General features: G+C 39.4%; 2 protein-coding genes across 2 annotated transcripts in view; both read left to right on the top strand.

The window, feature by feature from the left end:
* Window positions 1-1,626: 1,626 nt before the first annotated feature.
* Window positions 1,627-14,513, top strand: ehhadh (enoyl-CoA, hydratase/3-hydroxyacyl CoA dehydrogenase). The gene is made up of 7 exons (XM_008403951.2): window positions 1,627-1,814; window positions 4,143-4,246; window positions 4,430-4,599; window positions 5,081-5,192; window positions 6,974-7,078; window positions 10,547-10,888; window positions 12,460-14,513. The coding sequence occupies exons 1-7, from the start codon at window positions 1,741-1,743 to the stop codon at window positions 13,707-13,709; spliced, it is 2,157 nt and encodes a 718-aa protein (XP_008402173.1). The 5' UTR covers window positions 1,627-1,740; the 3' UTR covers window positions 13,710-14,513.
* Window positions 14,514-14,608: 95 nt separating this feature from the next.
* zgc:162707 (UPF0524 protein C3orf70 homolog B) overlaps window positions 14,609-26,552 on the top strand; it is a 30,069-nt gene continuing 18,125 nt past the window's right edge. Inside the window, exon 1 of the mRNA XM_008403950.2 lies at window positions 14,609-17,158. Within this exon, the coding sequence (XP_008402172.1) occupies window positions 16,975-17,158 (184 nt within the window). The 5' untranslated portion in view covers window positions 14,609-16,974. The remainder of the gene's footprint in view (window positions 17,159-26,552) is intronic.

Genomic DNA, 26,552 nt, shown 5'->3' on the forward strand with positions numbered 1-26,552 from the left:
TGATTTCCCAAAATAAGATCAACCTGAAGAGTGGAAATAAATGGAGATGTTAATTACGCTCCGCTCCAGATGGGGGCAGCAGTGTACAGCTGGAACCGTTGAGGGACAAAAGCAGAAATAAAGGGCAACGCTGAAGTTAGGATCAGAGTCGGTGATTGAAAGCGTTTAACTGCAGTAGGCATCTCCGGACTGTCTTTGTTAAACTCTAGTTCATAATTTAAATATGACCGTTCAAATATGACGTGAATTATGCTGCATTGAATACATATTATTAAAATGCATTTTGATCTGTGGAAATATGTGTTTGTAAGAAAGACAGACACAATAGACCCCACAAATAAAAGAAATGAAGAAAAATTTGCATATCAATTTCTAAGCTCGTTTTATAGCCCTCAAAATGAAATTAAAAATAATAATTCTTCCTTTTTAAGGAAAATTAAATTAATCACTGAAAAAGTAAATTAACAAAAAATTTTGAGATTATCTGAGAGAAGAACTCGCCAGACCCAGCTATATTTTGGTCCTGTCGCTACAGTGAGTTCCTTCTTCAGCTATCTACCGGTCTCTGACACTGGTCTGAGGAAATTTTGCTCTACTCCTCTTCATCTTCAGCTCAACTGTTTCCACAGATTGCCACACATTTTCTTCAAACACCCTCTGAGACATGGGTCATTCATGATGAATTCTGTTATGGCGAGATGACTGGATCATACTACATTAAGTCAACACCATGACACTTCCACCTCCATACTTCACAGTTAGTACAAGGTTGTGTCCCTGGAACACTATACTTATGCAATATGTCTTTTTTTTTYCTGGTGTCTGGAGAACAGATTAATCTGGCAAACGAATATTATTACAGATGTTCTAATTCTTTTTGTTCTCTGCAGACTTCTTCTGCCTCTGAGTGAAGACGTGTGAAAGTCTCATGACAGTCTGCTAACAGCTCAATTTCCATTAAATGCAGCTGTTGCCAAAAGCTGCTTATATCCCTCATTTGCTTTTGCTGCCCCTCCTTAAATCTCTGTCTGGACGTATGGTTAAAAAGCCAGACAGAGATATGTTGTGGAAATGATCATTCCCCATTATGATCCAACGAGGAGATGGTTTGGACTTCCTCCTTCTACTACTACTACTANCTGGTGTCTGGAGAACAGATTAATCTGGCAAACGAATATTATTACAGATGTTCTAATTCTTTTTGTTCTCTGCAGACTTCTTCTGCCTCTGAGTGAAGACGTGTGAAAGTCTCATGACAGTCTGCTAACAGCTCAATTTCCATTAAATGCAGCTGTTGCCAAAAGCTGCTTATATCCCTCATTTGCTTTTGCTGCCCCTCCTTAAATCTCTGTCTGGACGTATGGTTAAAAAGCCAGACAGAGATATGTTGTGGAAATGATCATTCCCCATTATGATCCAACGAGGAGATGGTTTGGACTTCCTCCTTCTACTACTACTACTATTATTATTATTATTATTATTATTATTATTATTATTATTATTATTTATTTTATTTTTTTTATGTATCTTAAGAGTTCACTGATAAGTGCATGTTTTAGCTGCGCAAGTATTTTAAATTCAGAAAACGAGTGAAACAACCCTTTAACAAGACACTTCGAMTCAGACACTAACTTCAGCGTCGCCGATAAGGGCTTCCATGTGTCTCGCTAACGATTTCAAAGTTCATTTGGAGAACAGGAAAAGAAGTGCAACAACAACTCGAAATATTTGTTGGACACCATGGCTTTATACAGTCGAGTTTCAGGCTCTGTTGGCATGATAACTCTGCAGAATCCTCCCGTCAATGCACTGAGGTGAGAAACAATCAACGGCAGAACTTTACTTCTTCCAAACAAATTTAGTCTGTCCTTCAAAGTAAATACATGACTTATTGTGCATTCCTAATTTGSTTTGAAAATATGATTATGTCCAAATACATTTTGCGAGCATAAACAAGAAAGAGTAAGTAATACGTTTGACCAACTGAGAAATTAATCCAAATAGCAATTTGGATTAATTTAAAAGTGCTTCGCACGTACGTTTAGTATAAAACTTGCTAGTATGGGATAAAAAGCTCACACTCTGACAATAATCTGAATGCAACTCAAGAACACACACCGTCATTTCTTTAAGAAAACAACAAAATAGACAGAGCCGTGTGGGATACATTTGCTCCTTCCGTGAAAGCAGCWATACCTGCCAGGTAAGGCACTCGATTAATTGTCATGAGTTTTAAAGACCATCTCTTTAAAAGCGGGAGTTTTGTCTAAAACAGCTGCAAAATGGGAAACGATAGCAGTGAAGAGTTATAAGGTAATTTCCAAAACATTTCCAATCAAATCTTACATCATTCTACATTGTGGAGGATTATTTTTAGGACAGTTGTCGATCTCTCTAGGAATCTCTGATCCAGCAAAGTCAGATTGCGCAATGCTCTTACTGTACTGGCCTCATATAACTTATGTTCATTTCTTTTAAATTAACTAATTAATGTAGATAATTATGCATCTACACAAATAAACAGAATCTAAAATGATTACTTGTAGATTTAGAAAGTAATCCCTAGCTTTGAACTTATTTGTTTTAGAAACCATCATGTTTTTTTTTTGCCAACAAAAGTGAGGAACTTGTTAAACTATTTTACAATTTTAATGATTTAAGAATATTATGATATACTTAGATTTAGTAGAACTACTTTAATTGAATTGTTCATTCATACATCAAAACGTTAAGACACCAATTATAATTATTCTGTCGCTATAAATATTTTGTGCTTGTACACACATTACTTGTGTACACATGTGGATTTATGTTCTTGTGTGCAGAAGTAAAAGTAATGTACTTGTGCTGCCTTTGCAATACAAAGGCAGCAAATTTAGCTTTTGTTTTGCTCCCTTATCTAATTAAAGAGGTTGAACTCCAACTTTAACTCATGTTGTGCTCTGCCCACCAGATTGTTCCCTTAGATACACTGAGTGCTCACAATGAATCACCGTTATTAATAATTTACTGGATGAGAGCAAAACTTCAGTGACACCCTRTTAACATTCTACAAASATCTTAAATCTTAAAGTCGTTCTGGTTTGACTGGTCCAGGATATGTTATGGCCTTCATTTCCCTGYTATTTTGAAGTCAACTCATTATGGAGCGGATGCTTCTGTTTGAAAATATAAAACTTGGCATACATTTGTATTTAAACCCCTTTACTCTGATGACTCTGAATGNTATTTTGAAGTCAACTCATTATGGAGCGGATGCTTCTGTTTGAAAATATAAAACTTGGCATACATTTGTATTTAAACCCCTTTACTCTGATGACTCTGAATGYAGTCCAGTGCATCCAGTTCCCAAGYGTAACAGTRTCTCAAGACTTAAACATCTCAGATTACATAACTTAATCTATGATGTGAACATGGAAGAAAAAAAAACAAGTGGCACAACATGGCCGTCCACCTCAACTAACTGGCCTGGCAACGAATCATTAATCAGAATAGCAGCCGAGGGCCCCATGGTAACTCAGGAGGAGTTTAGAGGAGAAATGAGTAATAATACACATTTGGTGTTTCCTACAAGCTCCTGAAGGAGACTTAGCAAATTATTGCTCTGGTCAGATGAGATCAAAACTCAAAGTAACATGGTACCACACCCCMCATGCTAGAAATCGGGGGTGACAATATCATACTGTGTCATTCTTTTTCCAAGCTGTGGAGATATTCTTCGCTTCACTGAAGGTGATTATTAAAAGTACTAATTGAGGCAGCGGCCTTTTAATTATGTAGTTTTCAAAGGCAATTGGTTGTGCAATATTTTACTTAAGGGTGTCAAAGTAACTGAGGGGATAAAGATATATGGATTCAACACGTATTAGATTTTATTTGTCAAAAAAATTGTGAAAACCATATATCCTTTTCCTTCCACTGCATGGTTTCCAAAATGTCCTACTCGTCTCTCTAATAAAATCTTGATGGAGCAAACTATAGGTTGTGTTTGTAACATGAACACTTTTTGCCTGGAACAGAATTCGTAGCAATAGTAGGCAGGAGGTGTTCAGCAAAAAACACTCCAGTGTTCTGGAAGCTCAGTTGGGAGTAGCTTAAAGCCAACAATGTTGTAAATCTGCTGTTTATGTTTGTTTCTGCAGTGCAGCGGTGAGGCAAGGCATTGTTGACATGATGCACAGAGCGCTCAGTGAGCCAGAGGTGAAGTCTGTGGTAATCTGTGGCCAGAATGGAAAATTTTGTGGAGGTACAGAGAGTCCTTTGCTCCATGTCAGTGATAATGCACTTCTAAATAATTCAGGATTCACCTTGTTTCATAAAGTAAAAAAAGTTCTTTAAATGTTCTGTTCCAGTTTATTTATTTTTTTTAGGACAATAAAATCATGTGCAGCTCGTGTTACAGGTTTGTCATCATGGTTTTGTACAACAGGAGCAGACATCAGAGAGTTCGGGGCCAAGATGACCGGGCCTCCTCTGGTGCCAATGGTCCATCTGATCGAGGCAGCATCCAAACCGGTGGTGGCAGCCATAGAGGGGATCGCTTTAGGCGGAGGCCTCGAGTTGGCGCTCTCTTGTCACTATCGTATYGCCCACTCTAAGGTTAGTTCACACTTCAGAAAAAAAATCCCAAAATTGTGGCGTACATTAATATTTACCCCATTTTTACATGAAATCCTCTAAAAAAAAMCMMMWTTYCMAAMCYTKRRRWKSMWYMAWYMRRMYTTTWAAARSYKRWWAARRRKTYYKSYTTWMYTTTWAARSYYYWAWMMMAARKYMWYTKKTKKWRKTTWAMMWTWARKKKWAMMAAMMWKGRMYKSMAAAMMRKKSYWMMWTTTWRSYTTWAAMWKSMRKWWTTWWTKRAMYKKWAAAAAAARCAAAAATAAAAAACAAGATGATCCACATTTTTGCACGGACGGACTTGTATTTTGTTGTTGATGAAGCAACTAGCAAGGTGAAAACAAAGTTTATTTTCAGTTTGATGCAGTTTAACAAATAGGAAGCAAATCCTGCTTTTGTCAAACATCTGCATTGTGAGACTAGGCTCACGAACACATTGTACTTCATGAATAATTTGATTCAGGCCAGACTGGGATTTCCAGAGGTGGCTTTGGGTCTGCTGCCAGGCGCAGGAGGAACKCAGCGTCTGCCGAGGCTCACTGGAGTCCCAGCTGCCTTGGACCTCATCATCACAGGTAGATTCATGAAAAACTTATCATATAGATGCTCCTGTTGCTATGAAAATGTTTTAGTRTCTTATTTTCCAGCAGTTCAATTGATTGTCTCTATGAAATTCTAGAACAAGATAACAAACAGCCAAATGTCTAAAGAAATTCTTTGAAAAATCTGGGTTATAAAGTTTGGMCAAAAATTTGTTTTCCTCGTGGAGAAATAGCCATCATCATGACCTTGACAYGTCTCTATGCTGTAAAAAGCTACAAAAGATTTCAAAAGTTCTGTGTGTTCATTAGAAAACAAAGTTTTCTCTCAAAGAAAAAAAAACAAAAAACAAACAGGGACTCTTAATTTGGTAAATTTAATAACCAGAGTTCATGCAAATTATGAAATCTGATTTAAGGATTTTTATTATTTATTAAGAATTTTCCAATTCTTAATAAAGCGGAAAAGTCCAACTTTGACCCAACCTAAAGTGCTCTATTAAGTTAACCAGTCACAGMTGTATATTTGTGCTGGAAGTAAGGTTTTCCTCTAAACAGCAACTCAAAGTTTCTGGAAGATTTTGCTGCTCAACAGGCTCCAGCAGGTTACTATCTCCTGCAGTAAGAGTAAAGGCTCTAGAGTGGCTTGATTTTTCAGATTATCAGACATCATTTTATTAATGCAGAAAGTCATTTAAGTTGCTAAATGCATCTTACTCCGTTGGCCAGCAGGTGGCAGCATATGGTAGRTTGTACAGSTTGTCTCCTACTTTCTACTTGTATAGAATTATCTCAATGAGTCYGACACTTAGCTAAAATGTCGGTTTTTTTCTGATTCATAAAAGATCAAGATAAATATTTTCCAAAACTTTTTCCACCTTAAGTGTAATTTTTTAAGTGAAATCAAACAAATCTGTGAGATGGGGGAAATGAAGCTGCAGTAACCTGGTTGCATTGTGTGAACACCAATAGAAAAACACATTGTTTTACACACCTTTTAATCTGATTTCAAAATTTGTTCTTTTGGGGCACAAACAACATTACGTGTGAATGTAATTCATTTGGAATAAAGCTTAGCTCTCCAGCTAAGATTTTCATGACATTAGGATCCTTTAAATACAAATTGAAACCTTCTGGAAGAATGTGTTTATAATTAGCATCACTTTGGATGGCATGAAAACAATACAATATAACACCAGTGAAACATGGTGGTGGCAGTATGATGCTCTGGAGTTACCTTTTTTAAATAGAACTGGAGTTTTTGTCAAAGCTGGGTGAAGTTTTTCACCAAAATCTTCCGGGTTTGGCTCTAAAACTTCAGATGAAGTTTTTATTTATTTATTTATATTTTTCTCAGCAAAGCAGGCATTTAAAATCAACAAAATTGATGAATTTGAAGTTCTTCAGCTGGTCTAACCAGAGTCCAGAACTAAATGTGTCAGAAAGTCTGCCTGGATATCTGAAAAGAGCTTTGGACCAGAGACGTCTTCACGATCAAATAGAATTAGAAGCTTTTGGCAAAGCAGAGTGGACAGATATCGCCAAAGTGTGGGAGGCTGGCAGACTCTTAAGGGTGTTAATACTATTGCTGAGATAATAAATCACATTTAAATATAGGAAAGTTGTGAAATCATTTCTCATTCTCATTTTTTTTTACATCGTAAAAAGTCACTTTAGCAGTGGTGTATTGACTTTTGTATCCAGTATAATAAGCTACCCAGTAACAAGGTGCCCTTTACATATAAATTTGACGCTCACTGACTTTAATATGTCACGTTCTACATAATGTATAGAGGCCTTTTCTGTGTGTCCCACAGGCCGCCACGTGACTGCAGCTGAGGCTCGGCAGCTAGGAATCGTTGATGAGGTGACGGATCTCAACGCTGTGGATGCAGCAGTCAAGTTTGCTCAAAGTGTGGCAGGTAAGCCGCAAGATAAATGCTTCTGGAGGTATTTAATGGAGTGATAGAAACTTTCTTCCCTGCATTAAATATTAACTCGGTAGAAGGAGGAGAAACTTCTATTGGAGCGGTTATTTCAGGCCAGGCCGACATCAAGACGTGTCGACGCGAAGCCCTTGGAAGGCAAAGCAAGCAGAAGACACGGCAGCCAGATCCTCCACCAACACGGTCCATAAATGTTTCATGGCGCTGTCAGATGGGCTCTGATGTCTTCACTGCTTTTGCTGTATTATTCAGGAAGGCGAAAAGGGACAAACTTCCCTAGAATATTAATATCGAGGCCCTCTCCAGTCGATTAGTGGTACGAGGATTCCCGCATGCACGTGAATCTGACTCATTTTACACACTGAGTGGATTCCTGAAGTGTGCCACATCCCTGGAGAGCTGGAGGAGCAATCTCCCAGTCTGACTGAAGAATAGGTCATTCTCTTTTGGCTGAATGGGGATAAAAGTGAAAAGAAAAGCCAGTGTTCTCGGCTCAAATGAAAAATGAAAACGCTTTGTGCCTCCTCGTCTGYTGCAGAAAGTAATGTTGTTTTAAACTGTGGGGGTCTCGGCTAACAGTTTCTGCTTCGTGTCTGTCTGTTAAGTTAAAAAGAAGAAAATAACCTGTGGATTCATATTTAACATGAAGAAGTAAGAAGGGAGCAAAGCATCGTGTCTGCTGCTTCTGTTTGAGCTCGTGTTCTTYCACGTAAAGTGTGAACTGAACACACACACCGCCCACTCTGCTGGTTGTGTGTGTTGGGAGCACACACAGGAGGGAGGTGTATTTAGCCCCAGCAGGGTCTCGCTTTATGGAGCAGCTTTTGTTTTTCTGTGTGAAGCAAACATGAATCGATGTTTGTATGACTGCACTGGAGGCTTCACGTCACTCTGTGTCGGATATGTCATCTGCAGCTGATGTTTGTAGGTTTCTGAACCCTGACATCTTTTTTTGGAGGCGTTCAAATCAGCAGGAAGTCTGTTTGGGTGTCAGTATTGGGCCTACAGCTATGCTCTTTTGTCTGTAGAAAATGCCAACTTTTGGGTCTGAAAAACACATTTAATACATCATAATATAATAAAAGATAATGTCAGGAAGAGTTATTGTCTCCTCTTTGCACCTTGTTACCATGAGAACAGRGTTGCTGCCAGTCTGGAAAACTATTCAACAGGTCTGGATGAGTATGGAAAAATATCCGCCCATCTGTCTGTTTTCTTTCTCTTTTCCTCACTCACCCACTCACTCACCCAATTTTTTTCCAAGTACCATAATTAAATCCTGACGTCTGTAGAAATATTTGCAATGAATTCTCAATGAACTTCTGTTTTTAGGTTAACTGTGATCTGAAAAGGACTGAGAACTCTGGAGATTAAAGTCTGAAAAAGTGGYGTTTGTGCAGGAACCCTGCGACCAAGGCATTTGTGTTTGTAAAGTTCAAATGCCTGAATAAGATCAAGTAAAAGACATGTAGTATTAGAAAAGTAACCTTAGTTTGTGGAAGCATATTTTTTGAAAAAGCATGAAAAGTTTGAGCCCAGGATGCAAAATGCATTAAGGTCACGCCTCTCCGCATAAACACCACACAAGTCCACATTTGCTTACAAAAAAAAAAAAAATAACTTTGTGCATTTAATTTAATGCAGGCGTGGCCAGGAACAGATCTGAGTCTCTCACTGGTGATGAGATTAACTTTTTTTTAACCCAGCGGTTGCAACATCTGCCCTCTACATCTGTCGGGGGGGCAGCCAGGCTTCCCATCGGCTGCAAATCCACAGCTCAACCATTTACAGATTAACTGCCGCAATAATGCCTTGTAAATCACACTGAAACGGCATCGCACTTCCACATACCACCTCACCGATGTGCGATTGTTTACCGAGAATAAATTCTTTATCATGGATGACCTTCGTCCCCATTTCTCTATTTTTAATATCCTTCTTTTGAGAAATGTGTCTCCTATCGGCGAAAGTGGTTAAGATAAGTCAGATATTCTCGCTGTCGCTTTAAGCTTCACCTCAGTGACCCAGTTTCCGACCCAGACCCTCATGTGAGAGTAATTCAGTGGAGCTGTGAAGGTTTCTGACTGCTGTCTCTTGTAATCACATCAGAGGAGTCAGGATTGGGAATTAAGATGCCGCTAACAAGGTTTTGGCAGAGCGGCCATCTTTTTCTTTCTCGTTCTTTAAAATTTCAGCATGTAGGAAGGCTTGTGCTGTGAGGTTGTTGGATTAAACATTAAATCTTCTCTTGTAAACAATCTCTTATACAATGAATTGCAAAGCCATTGACCCGTGAGGAGTGTACTAAATTACATGTCACTCTTTCAACATTTTTACTTATAAAAAAAATTGAAGACCTTAAATAATTTCTCTTCCAGTTCATAATTATCCACTACTGTGAGCTGATTTTTTAGTTTTTTTTTACCATGACAAAAATGTCAAGGTGAACGTGTCTGGATATTTTGGAAGCCACTGTAGGGTTTTCCTTTTGCTCGAAATCCCAAGAATTACAGAATTTTGTTGGAAGTGAACCTTTTGCTTTTTTTGTTTCRCTCAGAGCTGCAGCGTTCAGCCAGAGTCCCTGCGATTATCTGGAAGCGGCCCGTCAGATCAGCCTGCTCTCAGAAGCTGACTGAGTGGATGAATGTGCCTGAAAAATGAATTATATCCACACTTCCTGAGTGCTGGTTGAAAATTCCAACAGAGTGGAGAAGTGAGAAGCACTGCTTGAAAAGGGGAAGCACTTTTTAGCTTGAAATTAAAATTATGCCTATGAATATGACCATAAACTAGATTCATGCAATAATTTATACAATCATATGCTCCCTAAAGATATTCAGAAATTGTTTCAAATTGTTTTTAACTTGAACAATCAAGTATAAATATAATATATGTATACTATAAATGCACTGTGGTATGTGCATCTCTGTGCATCTCGGGGTGGAACAGTTTGCCAGAACATTTTAATCATAGTAATACCATAATAGTTTAAAAGGGAATTAAAGCGGAGTAGTTGAAAGCTATAAAGGCACTTGCATTTTTGAAGTCTGATTGAAACCTTTGTGATGTTGATTTACTTACCTTTTCATTTTTCWGATTTTTTTTCTTGTCTTGACTTAGTTGTTGATTTTGTGTACAATGCTAATATTTGCTATACTATAACTATGAAGAGTGGAAATGGTTTATTTGCAATGKCAGGCAGATTTAGACTGAATAACGTCAGCCTTCACCTTATCAATCTATGTGACAGTTACAAGTCATTTTTATTTTATTTTGTTTTGATTACAGTTAGAGTATGAATTAACGACTATTATTATTACGTGTGTGTCTTTGTGTCGTTATAGTCTGACCAAAAGCTACATTTTATAAGTGTGTTTTCAYTACTTCCTGCTTTCCACTCGCTGTAAATTCCTTRAAGAGACTTCCTCWTTGCTTCTCTTCCAGGTAAATCTTTGGATGCGCGCCGCATCAGCACCTATCCGTGTCCACGTCCCCCCGATTTGGATGCGATCTTTGAAAGGGCGATGCAGCAGGTGCGGCGGAGCGCCCGCGGAGCCATAGCACCGGGCACTTGTGTCCAAGCAGTTCACGCTGCCGTCACTCTGCCCTACGCTAAGGGAATGGAGCGAGAGCGGGAACTGTTTTCCCTACTCTTCACCTCAGGTCAGGCCCGCGCTCTGCAGTACTACTTCTTCGCCCAGAGAGCCGTCAGCAGGTGGAGCACAGCCAACGGAGCCCGCTGGGACACCAGCAAGCCCAGGCCTGTGCRTAAAGCAGCTGTCATCGGTAAGAGCTCTAGGCTTCTAATTTGTACTCAGCTTTCAATTAGCACAGGCACACTGACTCATCAGGCTATCTGTGTGGCATCTCCAAAGTCCTGTTGCCTATGGAAACTAAGCCCTCATTAACAGTTCATCCGAGTTTGGTAAATGGACTCGCTATTCCCTGCAGGGAGGATTGGATGCACCCCAGTTTGGATATGCGCAGCTCAGCAGCTTGTGCATTAAAATTGCAAGCTCTGGAAAACCATTTAATATGTGAAAGATGATATCAGAGAATGTGCGTTTCTCCCTGCATTATGCTGTCATTTTAATTTAGAGGGTGAGAACAAGGTACCTGAGCAGTCTGGTAAAATATGAAGTTGGATTTAAGTAGATGACACGTCTGGATAAGCATGGAAAAATCTTTGTGCAAGTGCATGTTATCAAAATTGAATATTGTTTAAAAAAAATTCCGCTCATTTCAGAAAGCAAAAATTTCATATTCTTTATTGACTGATAACACTCAAGAGTGAAACATTTCTAACCTTTATTTCATGCAACTTGATAAATATGGCTTACAAACCCAAAACTTAATATCTCAGAAAATTAATATATTATGTATGATCGATAAATATATATATATACATGACATTTTTTTAAACAAAAATGTCAAAGTATGTCAATTTCTATCCTCTAAATACTTGGTTGGGGCTCATTTTGCGGAGGGCATGGAGGCGACCTGCAGCTAATGGACGCCCAGGTTGCTTTGATGGCTGCATTCAGTCATCTTCCTTGTTGGTTYCTCATGACAACATAACATATATTTCCTATGAGGTTCAGGTCAGGGGAGTTTGCTGGCCAATCAATGACAGGAACATTATGGTCATTGGAGTTCAGCTGGAAAATAAAATCAATATCTCCACACAGCTTGTCAACATGCTCTAGAATTTCCTGGTAGATGGCTGAATTAACTGTGGACTTCAGAAAACACAGTGGACCGACACCAGCAGATAACATGGCACGGTCCACTTCAGAAAGCTCCCTCAAATTCTCGAAAGGATTTTTCTTGACAACGCTCTGAAGGCTGCGGTTATCCCTGCTGCTGGTGGACATTTTTATGTCACAGATTTTCCATCCACTAACGTGCTATAACTTTTTTTTTCTACAATAATCTAATTTTCCAAGATATAGAATTTTGACTTTTAGACATCAAAATTCCATGAAATAAATGATTGAAATATTTAACCTATGTGCATTGAATCTATTTAATGAGTTCTGAAATGTGAGAAAAAAATTAAACATATTCACAATAATCAATTTATTTAGATGTACATGTATTTTAAGACTTGTCCATTCATTTTTCCATCTATCCCATCCCATCTAGGGAAATTAGGCTGATATTCCCGGTTTAGTGAGTGGAGTAGCTGCTCTCTGCATGGAGGCTTGGATTCCAGACAATTTGGATGTTCGACTCAGCGGCCTATTTAGAAGAAATCTTCACACTGCTTGATTTAATTAAACTGTTTACATTTTTATAGAATTGATTTGTGGATGAAATATTTACTGTGTTTAAACGTATGATTTCTGTCCTCTAAGGGCTTGGCACCATGGGTCGAGGTATAACTGTGTCCCTGGCCCGGGCAGGGTTCTCTGTGGTTGCCGTGGAGACCCAGGAGAAACAGCTGTCAGAGGCAAAGCAGGCGGTGTCTGGCATGTTGGAGAGGGGGGCCAAGAGACGAGGGGTGCCCCTGGCACACGATAAAATCAAGTACAGCTGCAGCGTCCAGGCTGTGGCAGATGTTGACCTAGTCATTGAAGCCGTGTTTGAGGACATGGCTCTGAAGAAAACCGTCTTCCAGCAGCTGTCGGCCATATGCAAACCAGGCGCGCTCCTGTGCACAAACACCTCTGGGCTCGACGTAGACGAGCTGGCTTCTCAAACCCAGAGTCCAGAACTGGTGGTCGGGATGCACTTTTTTGCGCCAGCTCACGTCATGCAGCTGCTGGAGGTGGTCTACGGGCCGCGCTCGTCCCCCGAAGTCGTGGCCACCGCCATGCAGATGGGGAAGATGATGGGAAAAGTGAGTGTCGCAGTTGGAAACTGTCGGGGATTTGTAGGAAACCGAATGCTGAAGCCGTACTTGGAACAAGCGTTCTTCCTGTTGGAAGAGGGAGCCACACCTGAGCAGGTGGACCAGGTGCTGGAAGAGTTCGGGTTTGCCATGGGTGTGTTCAAAGTGTCCGACCTCTCTGGCCTGGACGTTGGCTGGAAGGTCAGGAAGGCGGATGGTTTAGTTTCACCCGCCTCTACGGGAAAGTCCGCTAGAATCCGAGGCGGCAGCAGGTACAGCCCTCTGGGAGACCTGCTGTGTGAGCACGGAAGGTTTGGTCAGAAAACAGGCAGAGGGTGGTATCAGTACGACAAACCCGGTGGCCGTGTGGCCAAACCTGACCCTTGGCTACACGGGTTTCTGGAGGAGTACCGAGCCCAGCACGGCCTGGTGGCACGTCGCATCGACCACCAGGAGGTGCTGGAGCGCTGCCTCTACGCGCTGATCAACGAGGGCTTCCAGATCCTCCAGGACGGGATCGCCGCAGGACCGGAAGACATCGACGTCATCTATGTGCTCGGGTATGGCTGGCCCCGGCACCGCGGGGGTCCCATGTTCTACGCTGGCCAGGTGGGTCTAGACAAGGTTGTGGAGAGGCTGGAGCACTACCAGCAGATCCACCCTGATGTTCCAGGTCTGCAGCCCTGCAGCTTGCTCCGGAAGCTGGCAGCCAGCGGCAACCCAGCGATCCACAAATGGAGGGAGGTCATCCAGAAACCCCGCAGCCAGCTTTAAACTTCAGCTCACCTCCAGTGTGACAGCAGACTTTTCTAATTACATTGCTAATTAACCAAATTAATGTATATTTACTTTGCACTCGCATGTAGCTTTAATGCGATGCATTAAATCACTCTCATCATCTGTTTGCTTTGTATTTATCAATGCAAACGTAACAATCGTTTAGAGGGTTTAATTTATTCAAATAAAAGTTGAAGAACCTACAGAAATGAAGTGTAACAGATTTGTCACACTTAAATCTTTCAAACATAAATCACATTTTAATATCAACCATACCAAACAACTCCAATTAACCTGACCCTATGTGAAAAAGAAATGGCCTGCTAAAGAGTTCATGTTGAACTGCCTGTTTAAGACCATACCATTTCATCTCAGTCAGAATTAGATCCAGACTTTGACTAGACCACTGCAAAACCTTCAGACGTGCTTGGTAACATTGTCTTGCACCATGTTACCAAATGGGCTTAATTTTAACAGCACAAATCGGCGGGACATTTGCTTTCCAGGTTTTAAATTAGAGTTGTAACTTTTTCTGAAATTCAGTATTTTGTTGTGAGATGTAATGAGTCAAACGCCTGCCAAATAATTTCCACTTTTACCTTGTCAGTCCACAGAATAATTTTCAAAAAGTCTTTGGTATCTTCAAGATGTTTTCTGATAATTTTGAGAAAGAAAAGCAAATAGTCTATGCAAACGTGTGTGTCACTACACTTATACTGTGGAAATAAATTGCTTTATTATGCATATAGTGGACCAAAGATGCACAAACCATAGCAATAAAAATTCTCACCTTGCAAGATATTTTTGTCTACATCAGTTGGCATCCAGCTTGAAGTATCAGAATCTGAGCTTTGTCGGTGCTACGCTTTAATTTAATAACCTGAAGCACCGTTTGGGGAAAAAGTAGAGTTAAAATTGCATATTCTGAATGCAGAACTGATTGCACTTCTAAAAACAACAAAACATTAAGCGAATAAGAAATGTGCAAAGCCAAATGAAATAAAAACATAATTGAGTCTGTGAAATTCCCAGTGGTTTTTCCAGCAGGGTGTTTTTAGATGCGGATCACCAGTCATTTAAATGCAAGGTGACAGTAATGGGAGTAAATTGTTGAGGTTGTTAAAGTTATAGCTGCAGCCTCGGCAGAAATAGGGAAAAATCGTTTTAGTGGACGGCTGGCGGAGAGAAGAACCTCCTCTGTGGTTTGGTGGAGCTTTAAGTTATTATGAGTCTCTAAATCAGAGGCTGTAATGGAAAAAAAAAGTTTTTTTTATCATTCTCTTCCACAATCTATTGAACATATTGCTGTTTCTATAAATACAGACTGTTGCACATCTGCAAATGGGGCCTAATGAAACACTGTGTTGAAACCGCACTGTTCATTACACTGGATGGATTGAACAGGGTGATGCATGAATGACATATTTGACAACATTAATCCTGCAGACTTGTCAAACCTCATACAGAACAGCAGTAATATCAGCTGACTGTGATTTCACATTCTGGTTAGAAGTGTTTCTATTTGCACTTAGAAATGACAGGAATAAACCAAAGGAAATATTTAATCACAAAGGTAACCAAACTATAGTAGGAGAAAGTACAAAGGAAAAATAAGTTGATAGTGGAAAAATAAAAGTCTAATGCAGTAATATACTTTAACACTAAACGACTGAAGGTGTACAAGACTAATTCATTGTTCAATACAAGAGATTCCTACAAAATCCCAAAGTTTGAAATAAAGTGCCTTTTTTCTACTCTCCCTCCCCAATATTAGAGGGATTTAATTGGAATAAACCAAAATGAAGTCATGCATAAAAATGCGTTGAAGTAGACATTTTTATAAACATCTGAAAAGTTTGGTGTGAATACTTCTGGAAACTGAACCTCCTTTCCAGTTTGAAGTCCGTTGCGGGATGTTTGACTTCTCATCAACTATTGCCAGGCGGTTCCTCGACCCTGCTGAGCTAGACTTCTTCCCTCAACATGATGCTGCCACTACCATGTTTAACTGATGGATGTTGTGTTAAGGGTGAAGTGCAGAGTTAGCTAATGTTGGTCTCATCTGGTAAGATTGCCTCTTCTTACCAATTTCCTGGTACAAAGAAACTGATGTGTAACTTCAATGTCACCTTATATTTGTGCACTTCTTTGTGTTGGTTTATTCTATTAAAATCCCCCAGAAAAACATGGAAGTTTGTGATTGTAATCTGACAAGATGTGAGAAAAGTCTCATCGATGTACCTCTTCTCTTGAATTATGACTTGTAATGTATTTTTCAACATGTGAATTATGACCAAAGTCTTGAATAAAAGCATGCGCACAATATATATACTTTTCAGAATAATAGTGTTTCTTTCCATCTTGCTTGATGTTTTTATTTGGTCAAGAGAAGCTCATTTCTTGTTTCCTTTTTGCGGTTTGTATCTCCTGCTTTCTGCTGGGTCAGCTTCAGCAGGAACAGAGGGAGACCAGCAGCTTTAAACTGCTTTAACATAAATCAATGGCTCATTCCAGGTAAATCTCAATCTGACGTCCAGTCCTGAGCAGATGTTAGGGTTGCCCCCTAGCGGCTGGAGATCAGCTGGAATCTTTTGCTTTACAATGCCGCTATTTTCATCACTATTAACCATTTTCTGCATCCTTTATTTGATTGGTTGCACGATTCCACCCACGTAGCCTGTTTTCTTTTAACGAATGCTCTGTGGCTTTTAATTACGGCCAATTAAAATACATCCTGAACAAATCGACACTTTTAAAGTCCAGTTCTTTAAGGTTTGATGGAGACGACGAATTTCATCTTCAAGCCTAGATCTTTGAAGTTGCTGTGAGGGGCTGATGAAAGCTCTTGGTTGTGGCGTTTGAAGTGCGCACAGCAGCTGGCTTTGTGTTCGTGGGGCTCCTCCCGTTTCTGTGATGAAGTTCGGATGCGCGTCACCAAAGCAGCGCGCACAGCTGAGGAGCTTCCCCGACGCCACGCCACGGCACGAGAGATGGGGAGATGCGTGGATCACGATCACGGGAGGCTTCGAATGTGACATTGCCCCGTCGTTTGTACTTCCACAGAACGCGTTGCCACCCTTTGTGTGAGCACTGACCGAGCTGATCTGGATTCAGAAGACCCAGCAGCACCTATCCCCCCCCCTATCCACAAACCTTCCTGGGCTGCGTGGACCGTGAAAAACCTCTCGGATCGGTTTTAGTTTTACTCCCAACAGATCGTGCGTGCGTTTTGAAAACAAAATTGGATCCGGGAAATGTTGGCATGGCCGCCTCGGGAGCTCATAAGTGTCCGAAGAGTGAGAAGTTGGACGAGGCGCAGGCTCTGGCCAAGAGCTGCGCGGGGAGACCAGACTTCCTGCCGTGTGATGGACTCTCCATCTGCGCGACGCACAGCCACGGGAAGTGCTTCAAGCTGCACTGGTGCTGCCACTTGGGCTGGTGTCACTGTAAGTTTGTGTTTGCATGCTTTAATGACCAACAAGAATGTAAACTCAACGTCTATGATGACAAAAAAATAAATAAAAAATGCTCGGTTTGTTTACAATGTTCAAAAGGCAGAGAGGCTGGACGCTTTCTTAAAGAGATGACATTTTAAAAAGATAAAGAAAAATGTATTTGAAAACTAAATAAAGTGGCAATAGAAGTGTTACTCAGTAAATTCATGAAGAACTTTAATCAATCAAAAGTCAGGCTCAAATCTCAGTGCCTTTTAACAGCTAACTAATGGGTACAATTTCAACTGATAGATTTTAGACTGGACAGAAATTTCATGTGTCTGTTAAAATGATTGTAAYCATTACTGTGAGAAAAATACATAGTTTATAGATTATAAATCAATTTTATATTCCTTTTTAGTTGCTTGTATTATTACTTTTTCAGTTTTATTCAATCTATGAGGCACCAATACTTATRATAAGGCTGATCATTATATAGGAAAATCTGAATAAATTCAAGTAGATCATTGAAAAAATACATATATCAATTTATTTAATATGTTACACAGATGCATTAGAAAGTAAAGTACATTTTATTTATGTAGGCACTTTTACAGGTTGGAAAACCACAAGGTACTTTACTATAGGAAAAAACCCCCATTAAAACTGCATAAGACAAAAGCATAAACAGATTAATAAAACAGAATACAAGCATAAACTAGTTAAAAACCAGACTGAATACATAAGTCTTGAGCCTCCCTCTGCTCTTAAAATGTGTTCGAGGAACTATTAAAATCCTTTATCTGGAAGATCTCAGACCACTGGAAGTGCTGTAGGGTTCTAGCAGGTCTGAATTTGGCTGAGACTTGACCACAAGGGCTCTAAAAGTAAATACTGAAATTATAAAATGATTAATGTACTGGCAGCCAATGTAGAGAGATTAAAAGTGTCTTTTGTGTATTGGTTAAAAGCCTAGCAGCAGTGCACTGACCTGACTGGAGACGATCAACATCTTTCATATGTGAAAATCATGGGATTTTTCTGCAGGAGTAATAAAATGGCTGTTGCAGTAGTCGARATGAGATAAAGTAAAAGCATGAATATGAACATGAACTAGTTCTGCTTTTGATTACACGGTAATATCAACCAACAACAATTTTAATTTTAGGTTTTAGATTGGGTGACAACTGGAATTAATTACGTGTCCATTGCACATCACGCATAACTGGCTGCCCTGTATAGTTCAACCTTTACTGTGACTGTCGTGTTCTTAGAAATATTTCAAGATACAGTATTTGTCTCTTCAGTAAAAAAACAAACAACCCCCTCACCCCCACCAAACCATCTGTGGTTACATATTGAAGTTTAAAGAACATGCAGGTCACGAAACAAAACGATGAGCTGAACGGGGCTACTGACACGTTCATGAAGAATCATAAGCCACAAAAGGTCATTGCTAAAAAAACAAGACTTTAATGGAAAGTTGAGTGGSAGGAAAAAGTGTAATCGAAGGTCATCTACAAGCAACATTAACAGCTGCAGTTTTGAGAGGATCTTAAAGCAACACCCTTTCAATGGTTTTGGAGAGATTTACTCGGTCTAGACTGTGGCAGTGCTTCAAGAGCAACGTCACTCAGATTTATTGCTGACATGGGCTATAACTGTTGCATTGGTTGAGTTAAGTCACAACTGAACCAGTAGCAATGTTGTAAGTGTCAAACCTGGGTTAAAAAGAAAACGTGATAGACTGTTGGAAGTCTTTTCAGATTAGAGTGACCGTTGCATTTAATTTGGAAATCAAGGTCCTAAAAAAAAGTGTGAAGTTTCTACAGTCAGTGATGAACTGGGGAGTCCTTTCATCTGCTGGTGTTGGTCTGCTGCTCTTTATTGGGTCCAAAGTCAGAGCAGTTCTGTAGCAGGAAATTATACAGCTAATTTAGTCCTCACAACTCTAAATCATTAATTATTTAAAGTTGTGATTGGAGAGAATTAATTTGCTGACATAAATTAACCTTCCGATGTTATTATTCATTGAGATTCATTGAGATGTACATGCATAAGCTTCATCACCCYTGTAATTTCAAGACACAGTAATGGTCAAAAATTTKAGTTAMATTTTTTCAGTGRTACATGATGTTCTTTTTAACAGACAATTGTTKATTATTTCCAATTTTTGCCCKGCATAAAATCTATAGATCAAGATTTCAACAGTCTTCAGTCTTATATTGGTAAGATATTGCTAGGTGCTGTCTGTCGGCCAGGTACTTTACTTTTGTGACTTTGCACTGGTTTCAGGTTGGAGTTCATGGAACAAAACTATAGAGTCCAGTTAAGTTACTTATAAACAAGTATATCTTTCAACACCCTCAAACGTACAAGAAAACTGTGTTTCAATGTTGTTTTTACTGTTAACAACCACTATGCATTATTAAGTCAGTAACCAATCAGAATAATCACATTTTAGCATCTGTGGTTGCAAAATATTCCTGGATATGTTGTGTACCTAAGGCAGATTACATGATTAAGTAATGCTGCAATAAAGTTTTTTTGTGAAAGTTTATCATTGTACTAAGAGCATGTCCTCAGAGCAACTTCTATTTTATATTTAACAACATTTCTACATCTATTATAAATACTCCCTGTATTATTCATGATGTAGAACTTAATTTACGCTTCAACAGATTCAAACCCTTCAATAAAAAAAACTCTTGAAAACAGAGTTTGTTGTGTGAACTCAGACTCATTAGCAGAAAGGGATTTTTATGCTCCAGATTCTGATTCTGTTTTTCTGTTTCTGTCTCATCTGTTTTTCTGGATGCAGTCTGATGACTCTGTCACACATCTGAATCATCACTTTCGTTTCTGCTTTTTAAAGGCCATGTCTGCTGATTTCCTTTTAAAGCCCGTGTCACATCAAGTGTTTCAAAACCTTCATTTAGATTTTGTGATGTATGACGAATAACTGATTGGATTTAGGTAATATACAATMATTTAAAAGCTGATTAAATCTCAGCTGCTAGCAACATGGTTTAGCGTGTATTTTGACCCAACATAATGCTTTGAACACTCAGCAGACCAGCCAGTGTTTATTTCATGGCTAAAAATAGCACTTATGCAGAAGTTGAAGCTGATAAAAGGTATGGGTCATGTAGGGTCGCACAGTGATACCAATGTTAAAAAAAGAAGTGATTCCTCTGGTGGGTTTAGTTTATTTTTCAGCACTGAGGTGAATTCGGGTTATTTTGGTTAAACGTCCTTTGAAGGAAATGCTAGAGGCAGTGCAGGAGTGAACAGAGTTTGCGCTGGCTGTGTAAAGCATAGAGTAGTTCAGTACTCTGCCTTTCCTCCCTATTTCTGCACACGAATGGTCAGCTGGCTGAATGAAGTTTCTCATGCTGTCCTGTGCCTCTCTGATAAATGTGAAAGTAACAGAATTGAGTGATAACATTTATTTACCTGGAATCTACTCAAACTATTTCATATGTTAATGCATCCAAATTGCCTGCTAATGCATATTGTACTCATACCTGGAACTGTAGTGGAACTACTTGGCTGTCATTTTTCGGTCAGTCAGAAAACAACATCCTAGGCGTAAGCTGGTTAGGACTAGAATGTATTGCACAGAAAACTGTACAATGCAGACAGAAAAATCTGTTATCATGCCAAAATTTTGCTGAGTGTTGCTAATTGGCATCACAGCTAGTTAAATTTATATTTATCATATGTGCTATAATGACAGAAAAAATAAAACCAGTACATTTTTATATTTGAAAATAAATTCAGGCGGCAAGTGGTTAAATTATCTTGAGCAATTATAATAAATTGTTGCACACTGTTATTAATTTTATGCATGCTTCTTTTCCACAGAAAAGAGAAATGGAGAGCTATTGTGGTACTTTATATGTTGGAAATCATCACTAACTAAAAAGTACATTTTGATCGTACCAAAGGGTTTCTTTCAGGCATAAAGCAGAGAACCTGCTGTACTCATTAATTTCCTTTTTTACTATGGATGTTTCCAGCTTAAAATTTAACATGTGACTTTGAGAGGTGAAATTTGGCAGCATTCTTCTACCGCCAACACCCTGTCTCTCYGTTTGAACCTCTCTCAGCCTGAAGCTTCTGAGCCAGTCCCCCATAGCATAAACCCGACCCCTGACAGCGTGTCCGTCTCTTTGTGCTGTCCCCAATTTATCCCCATCTCACTCCAGCTGCCCTGAAAATCCTCAGATCAGTGTAAAACACAATCACCATCTCCTTTGCAGCAGCCACGCAGGGGCTTACAGCATGCAACCGCACAAGTCACATTGTAATCTTTTTTGCTGTGTAATCGTGGGATTTCAGATGCCCCCACCTTCTCTTCAGAATGAGCCACGCGATTTTGAAATATTAGATGTGACAGAAATATGATGAATCCCTTCCAGTGTTTATTGCAATCTGCAGAAAGCATTCAGGAGGCTCGGCAAAGCCAACCCAGTGTTTATCTGTCTGTGAACACTTAGACTTCCTCCTCCCCTCTGGCAGTAAAACAATTGTAGAGAGCGGATTTATTTTATCCAACCACACTGCCTTCCAAAGATATTCATACCCCTTGAACATTTCTACATTTTGTCACACTAAAAATAGAAACTTCAATGTATTTGTTTTTTGTCATAGATCAATACAAACTAATGCATAGGCTGCTGTAATTGTGAAGTGAAAGATGAATGATGTGCGTGATTTTCAAAATTATATCTAGGGACAGAAGTGCGTGCCCTTTCTTTGACACAGTAAAGTTTTCTTTCACTTAGTAAAACCTTCTTTGTGTCWGGTTGGAATGGGAATATCTGTACATTTTCACATTTKTCCATGAATTCTCAATTGGATCCAAATCTGAAGTATCACACTATGCTTTGATGTCAATCATTTCATTGTAACTCTGATTGTTTAGGGGTCATTTTYCTGCTGGAAGATGAATCYCCATCAGTCTCWTGCCRTTTGCAGATTTTAGCAGGTTTTTTTCCAGTATTGCCCTGTCTGTCAGTAGTTCTACCTGCTGACCTGCTTTCCTGTCACTGCTGAAGAAAATAATTCCCACAGCATGATGCTGCCATCCTTATTTGTAGTCTTAGCTAATATCTAGAGTGTTTTGAATTAGGGACACAAAAGTTACAAAGTGTTCTCATCCAATCAAAAACACCTTCTTGAAATTTTCTGGTGTCCCTGGCTTGTGATAAACTTTTTAAACTAAGTTTTTTTTGGCTTTTTTTTTTAGCAATGGCCAGATTTTTGACATAAAATATGTGTGTTTGATATACAAATTCTCCCAGCGGAGCTGTGGACCTCCAGAACTAAAGTCAGCCTGTTGGTTCCTTGGTAGATTTGCAGTTCTGGCATAACCTTCCCATTTTTAGACAGTTTATCAAACAGCGCTTTTGAAAATGTTCAAAGCTCAGAATTTTGTTTTATAACCCTACCCGACTTTAAACTATTCAATACTATTGAATGCAAATTTATTTAAAGGCAGTTAGTAAAAAAAAAAAAAAAGTCAAATTTTTTTTAAAAGCACAGATATTGCACTGGTCTGTCACATAACCTCCCAATTAAATTTATTGAGGTCTGTGGCTGAGACATCAGGGAATGTGGAAATTTTCAAAGGTTGTGATTGTTTTATTTTGTTGTTTTTTTCCCCCAAGACATTCTTCATTCAACTGTAGGAAAAAAAAAAATCATGATAAAGTTTCTCACCTTTACATCACTCTCTGCTTCCACTCTAAGCTTCCCTGTGCAGGACAGTCATGCACCAGCAGTGAAAATAAACCAACTTTGGCTGCTGAATCAGACAGAACCAGGGCGCCCACTGAGAAAACTGTATGCGGCTGCTTTCTGTGCTCGCCTCAGCTTGGCTCACTTCCTCCTTCTCTCCAGCAAAGCAAAGTAATGCTGAATGCAAAAGAGCAGAACTCTGCGGCGGCCCCCGTATCTCGTYGCGTTTTCATTTCGAATGCGCCAGCAGCTGCTGCCTGTTAGCACAAACTTGTTCAGAAGCTGATAATTGTTCGTCCACCATGGGGGAGCCTTGCTGAGCTGCCTTTTTTAATTACATTTTTAATAGGTTTTCAGGAAAACAAACAAAAAAGGTCACTTTGCTCAGCGTTTATGTCCTCAAACACAAATGATTTCCATTATCTGGGAACAGCATGGGGCGATGATTACCTGTGACTTAATTCCTTCTTTTATTTCCAGCCGAAAACCGAGCAACACCCCGGCKTTGCGGCTTTGAGTGTTTTTCCTGTTGTAGCTTTTCTGGCAGAGAAAACGGAGAGGAAAGAAGCAGAATTGGATGTAGGTGGAGGCAGTGTTCCCAGCTGGTGACAACAACATCAGTCCAAGCCTCTCATTAGCAGTAATTAGCGGTGTTTAGTGTCACCGCCAATATGTCACGTCTGATGACTGCCTTTGCTTGAAGCATCACTAGAACCACCTGGCCTGAATTCTTGTTTTTTCTTCCTCTCACTTAATCCTTCTTTAACTGATTACACTTGCCAAAGAGAGTGATGAATTACTCATTAACAAAGTCTATCAGAGGCCATAATGAGCACTGAACAGTCTTGTCAGTCTGCTTGTTTCCTGTCGGCACCAATTTCTGATTCTGGGTTACGTTTTGTTGTGTTGGTACAGGAAAGTGGGATCTCTCTGTCAGGTTATCTCGGCAGTCTCATCTGTCAAAGTACACTGCTTGCAAGTTGCAACTATCCAAAAGTGAAACATGGAGGTTTTCTGGGGTTGCTCCTGTCCTGTGCAGATTGATTTGCTGACTGATTCTGAATTAAGCGCAGTGCTGAATTGTAAACCGTTTCACCTTTTGCTAACGGATCAGTAACGGGGCCTGAGGCGAGGTTCTTGACTGATTGTTAGTGTTTGCAGACCACAGCTCCTTCGATCATTTTAATTGCTGCTCTGTTGGTGATGGAAGCAGAGCAGAACCAGGAAAAGAAGTCCGTCTAGATATTACACCACCTTCCCTTTTTGATCTACTATCCTCCCACTGCAGCTTAGCTAATAAGAAAGGAGAAAAAGAGCTTGGTTTTATACTCTCAGGATTTAGCTGAGATTAATGTGAACTTATGTTTAAACTTTGCAACAGGAAGAAAATGTTTTTTTTTTGTTTTTTTTTGCCTCTGTGCTACATGTGACAGTAAGCTTTCACTGTTTTAAAGTGAGCATCACAAATAAAAAGCTTTTCAAGATTGAGGACCAGGGGTTGGAAAATATTAAGTCTGGGGGACTGAATATAAATGCATGCCACACTTTCAGATTTCTGTTTTCAAACAGATAGTCACTTAAAATCACATTAAATCCCAATAAAAATAAACTCAGGTTCGTGCTTAAAACATGACAAAATATAAAAAGGTTTTCCACYAACCTGCTGTCTTCCTGTTTGGTGTACAGGTCAGTAGTTCATAGTGGCTAACTGTCTCACAATGGTGGTCCACTTAGTCTGCCAATAGATGGTCCATAACTCACAGCTGGAGAACGGAGAATGATCTGGAAGATCACTATATATTGTGTGAAAGACTCATTACCAACCAGTATTGGCAGGAAGATTTACTTCACTGGCCTCTTTCTCTTTCAGCAGGAGGGATAAATTTTACCTAATTAGAAGAAAATAAAAATTAATCTTTCACTGACGACACTTAGGAGACATTTCTGGCCAGAAACACTATTCTACGAGTTTTTGAGACACGTGTGAAAAATAATNTTTCACCTTTTGCTAACGGATCAGTAACGGGGCCTGAGGCGAGGTTCTTGACTGATTGTTAGTGTTTGCAGACCACAGCTCCTTCGATCATTTTAATTGCTGCTCTGTTGGTGATGGAAGCAGAGCAGAACCAGGAAAAGAAGTCCGTCTAGATATTACACCACCTTCCCTTTTTGATCTACTATCCTCCCACTGCAGCTTAGCTAATAAGAAAGGAGAAAAAGAGCTTGGTTTTATACTCTCAGGATTTAGCTGAGATTAATGTGAACTTATGTTTAAACTTTGCAACAGGAAGAAAATGTTTTTTTTTTGTTTTTTTTTGCCTCTGTGCTACATGTGACAGTAAGCTTTCACTGTTTTAAAGTGAGCATCACAAATAAAAAGCTTTTCAAGATTGAGGACCAGGGGTTGGAAAATATTAAGTCTGGGGGACTGAATATAAATGCATGCCACACTTTCAGATTTCTGTTTTCAAACAGATAGTCACTTAAAATCACATTAAATCCCAATAAAAATAAACTCAGGTTCGTGCTTAAAACATGACAAAATATAAAAAGGTTTTCCACCAACCTGCTGTCTTCCTGTTTGGTGTACAGGTCAGTAGTTCATAGTGGCTAACTGTCTCACAATGGTGGTCCACTTAGTCTGCCAATAGATGGTCCATAACTCACAGCTGGAGAACGGAGAATGATCTGGAAGATCACTATATATTGTGTGAAAGACTCATTACCAACCAGTATTGGCAGGAAGATTTACTTCACTGGCCTCTTTCTCTTTCAGCAGGAGGGATAAATTGTACCTAATTAGAAGAAAATAAAAATTAATCTTTCACTGACGACACTTAGGAGGCATTTCTGGCCAGAAACCCGATTCTACGAGTTTTTGAGACACGTGTGGAAAAATAATTAAAATGGCTCCGAGGTTATTTGATAAGTTGGTTACCCTCCAACTTACTGCTGCCTCCGATAAGCATTTAAAATACCTTAATTCATGCTGTTATTACAGTATCACAACCTCAGTGTAGGATATTGAACATTTGAACCTTTAAGCGCATCGTGTTATGATGTGTCCATAAATAGCTGCAGGTCCTCCCAAACTAGGACTCCAAGAAATTTTTGTTCTTGCAGATCTGTGAGAGAGAGGAAAAGGAACTTATTGTTGAGTACTAATAAGTCTTTTAGTCTCATTTCATSAAAACACAGTTCCACATTAAGTTYCAGTAAAATTAAGAAAACGCCATGAGTATTTGTGATGGAAAGACAGAAAAGCCTTTTTAGTCATCAAAACCCAAACAGACTGTGGACATACAGATTGCATTCGACAGTTGTTATGAAAACCCCTAGATAGCTGCAGATTTTCTTCAGTGATCTTTGGAGATTTATCTTTATTGCCATCTTCCTAACTTTGGYGACAAGATAAACTGAAGTCACCAGCCAGACTTTTTTGTCAAGAGTTCTAGTTGATTTCAATTTGCTCTGACTTCAGAAAAAAMCATKGTTTGGGCGAGGCTGTTTTCTTGAAGCGATKTGGTGATTTATATAAAGATTAACACACGTTTGCTTTACTTGAGCAGCATGTTCTCCTCTCTTTCTCATTTTGATGAAAAGAGAGCTAGACCTCTGTTTTGCCTTGTTTCAGCCTCAGGGAGACGGTAAGCCATGAACA

The sequence above is a fragment of the Poecilia reticulata genome, linkage group LG2, assembly GCF_000633615.1.
Source record: "Poecilia reticulata strain Guanapo linkage group LG2, Guppy_female_1.0+MT, whole genome shotgun sequence".
NCBI lineage: Eukaryota > Metazoa > Chordata > Actinopteri > Cyprinodontiformes > Poeciliidae > Poecilia > Poecilia reticulata.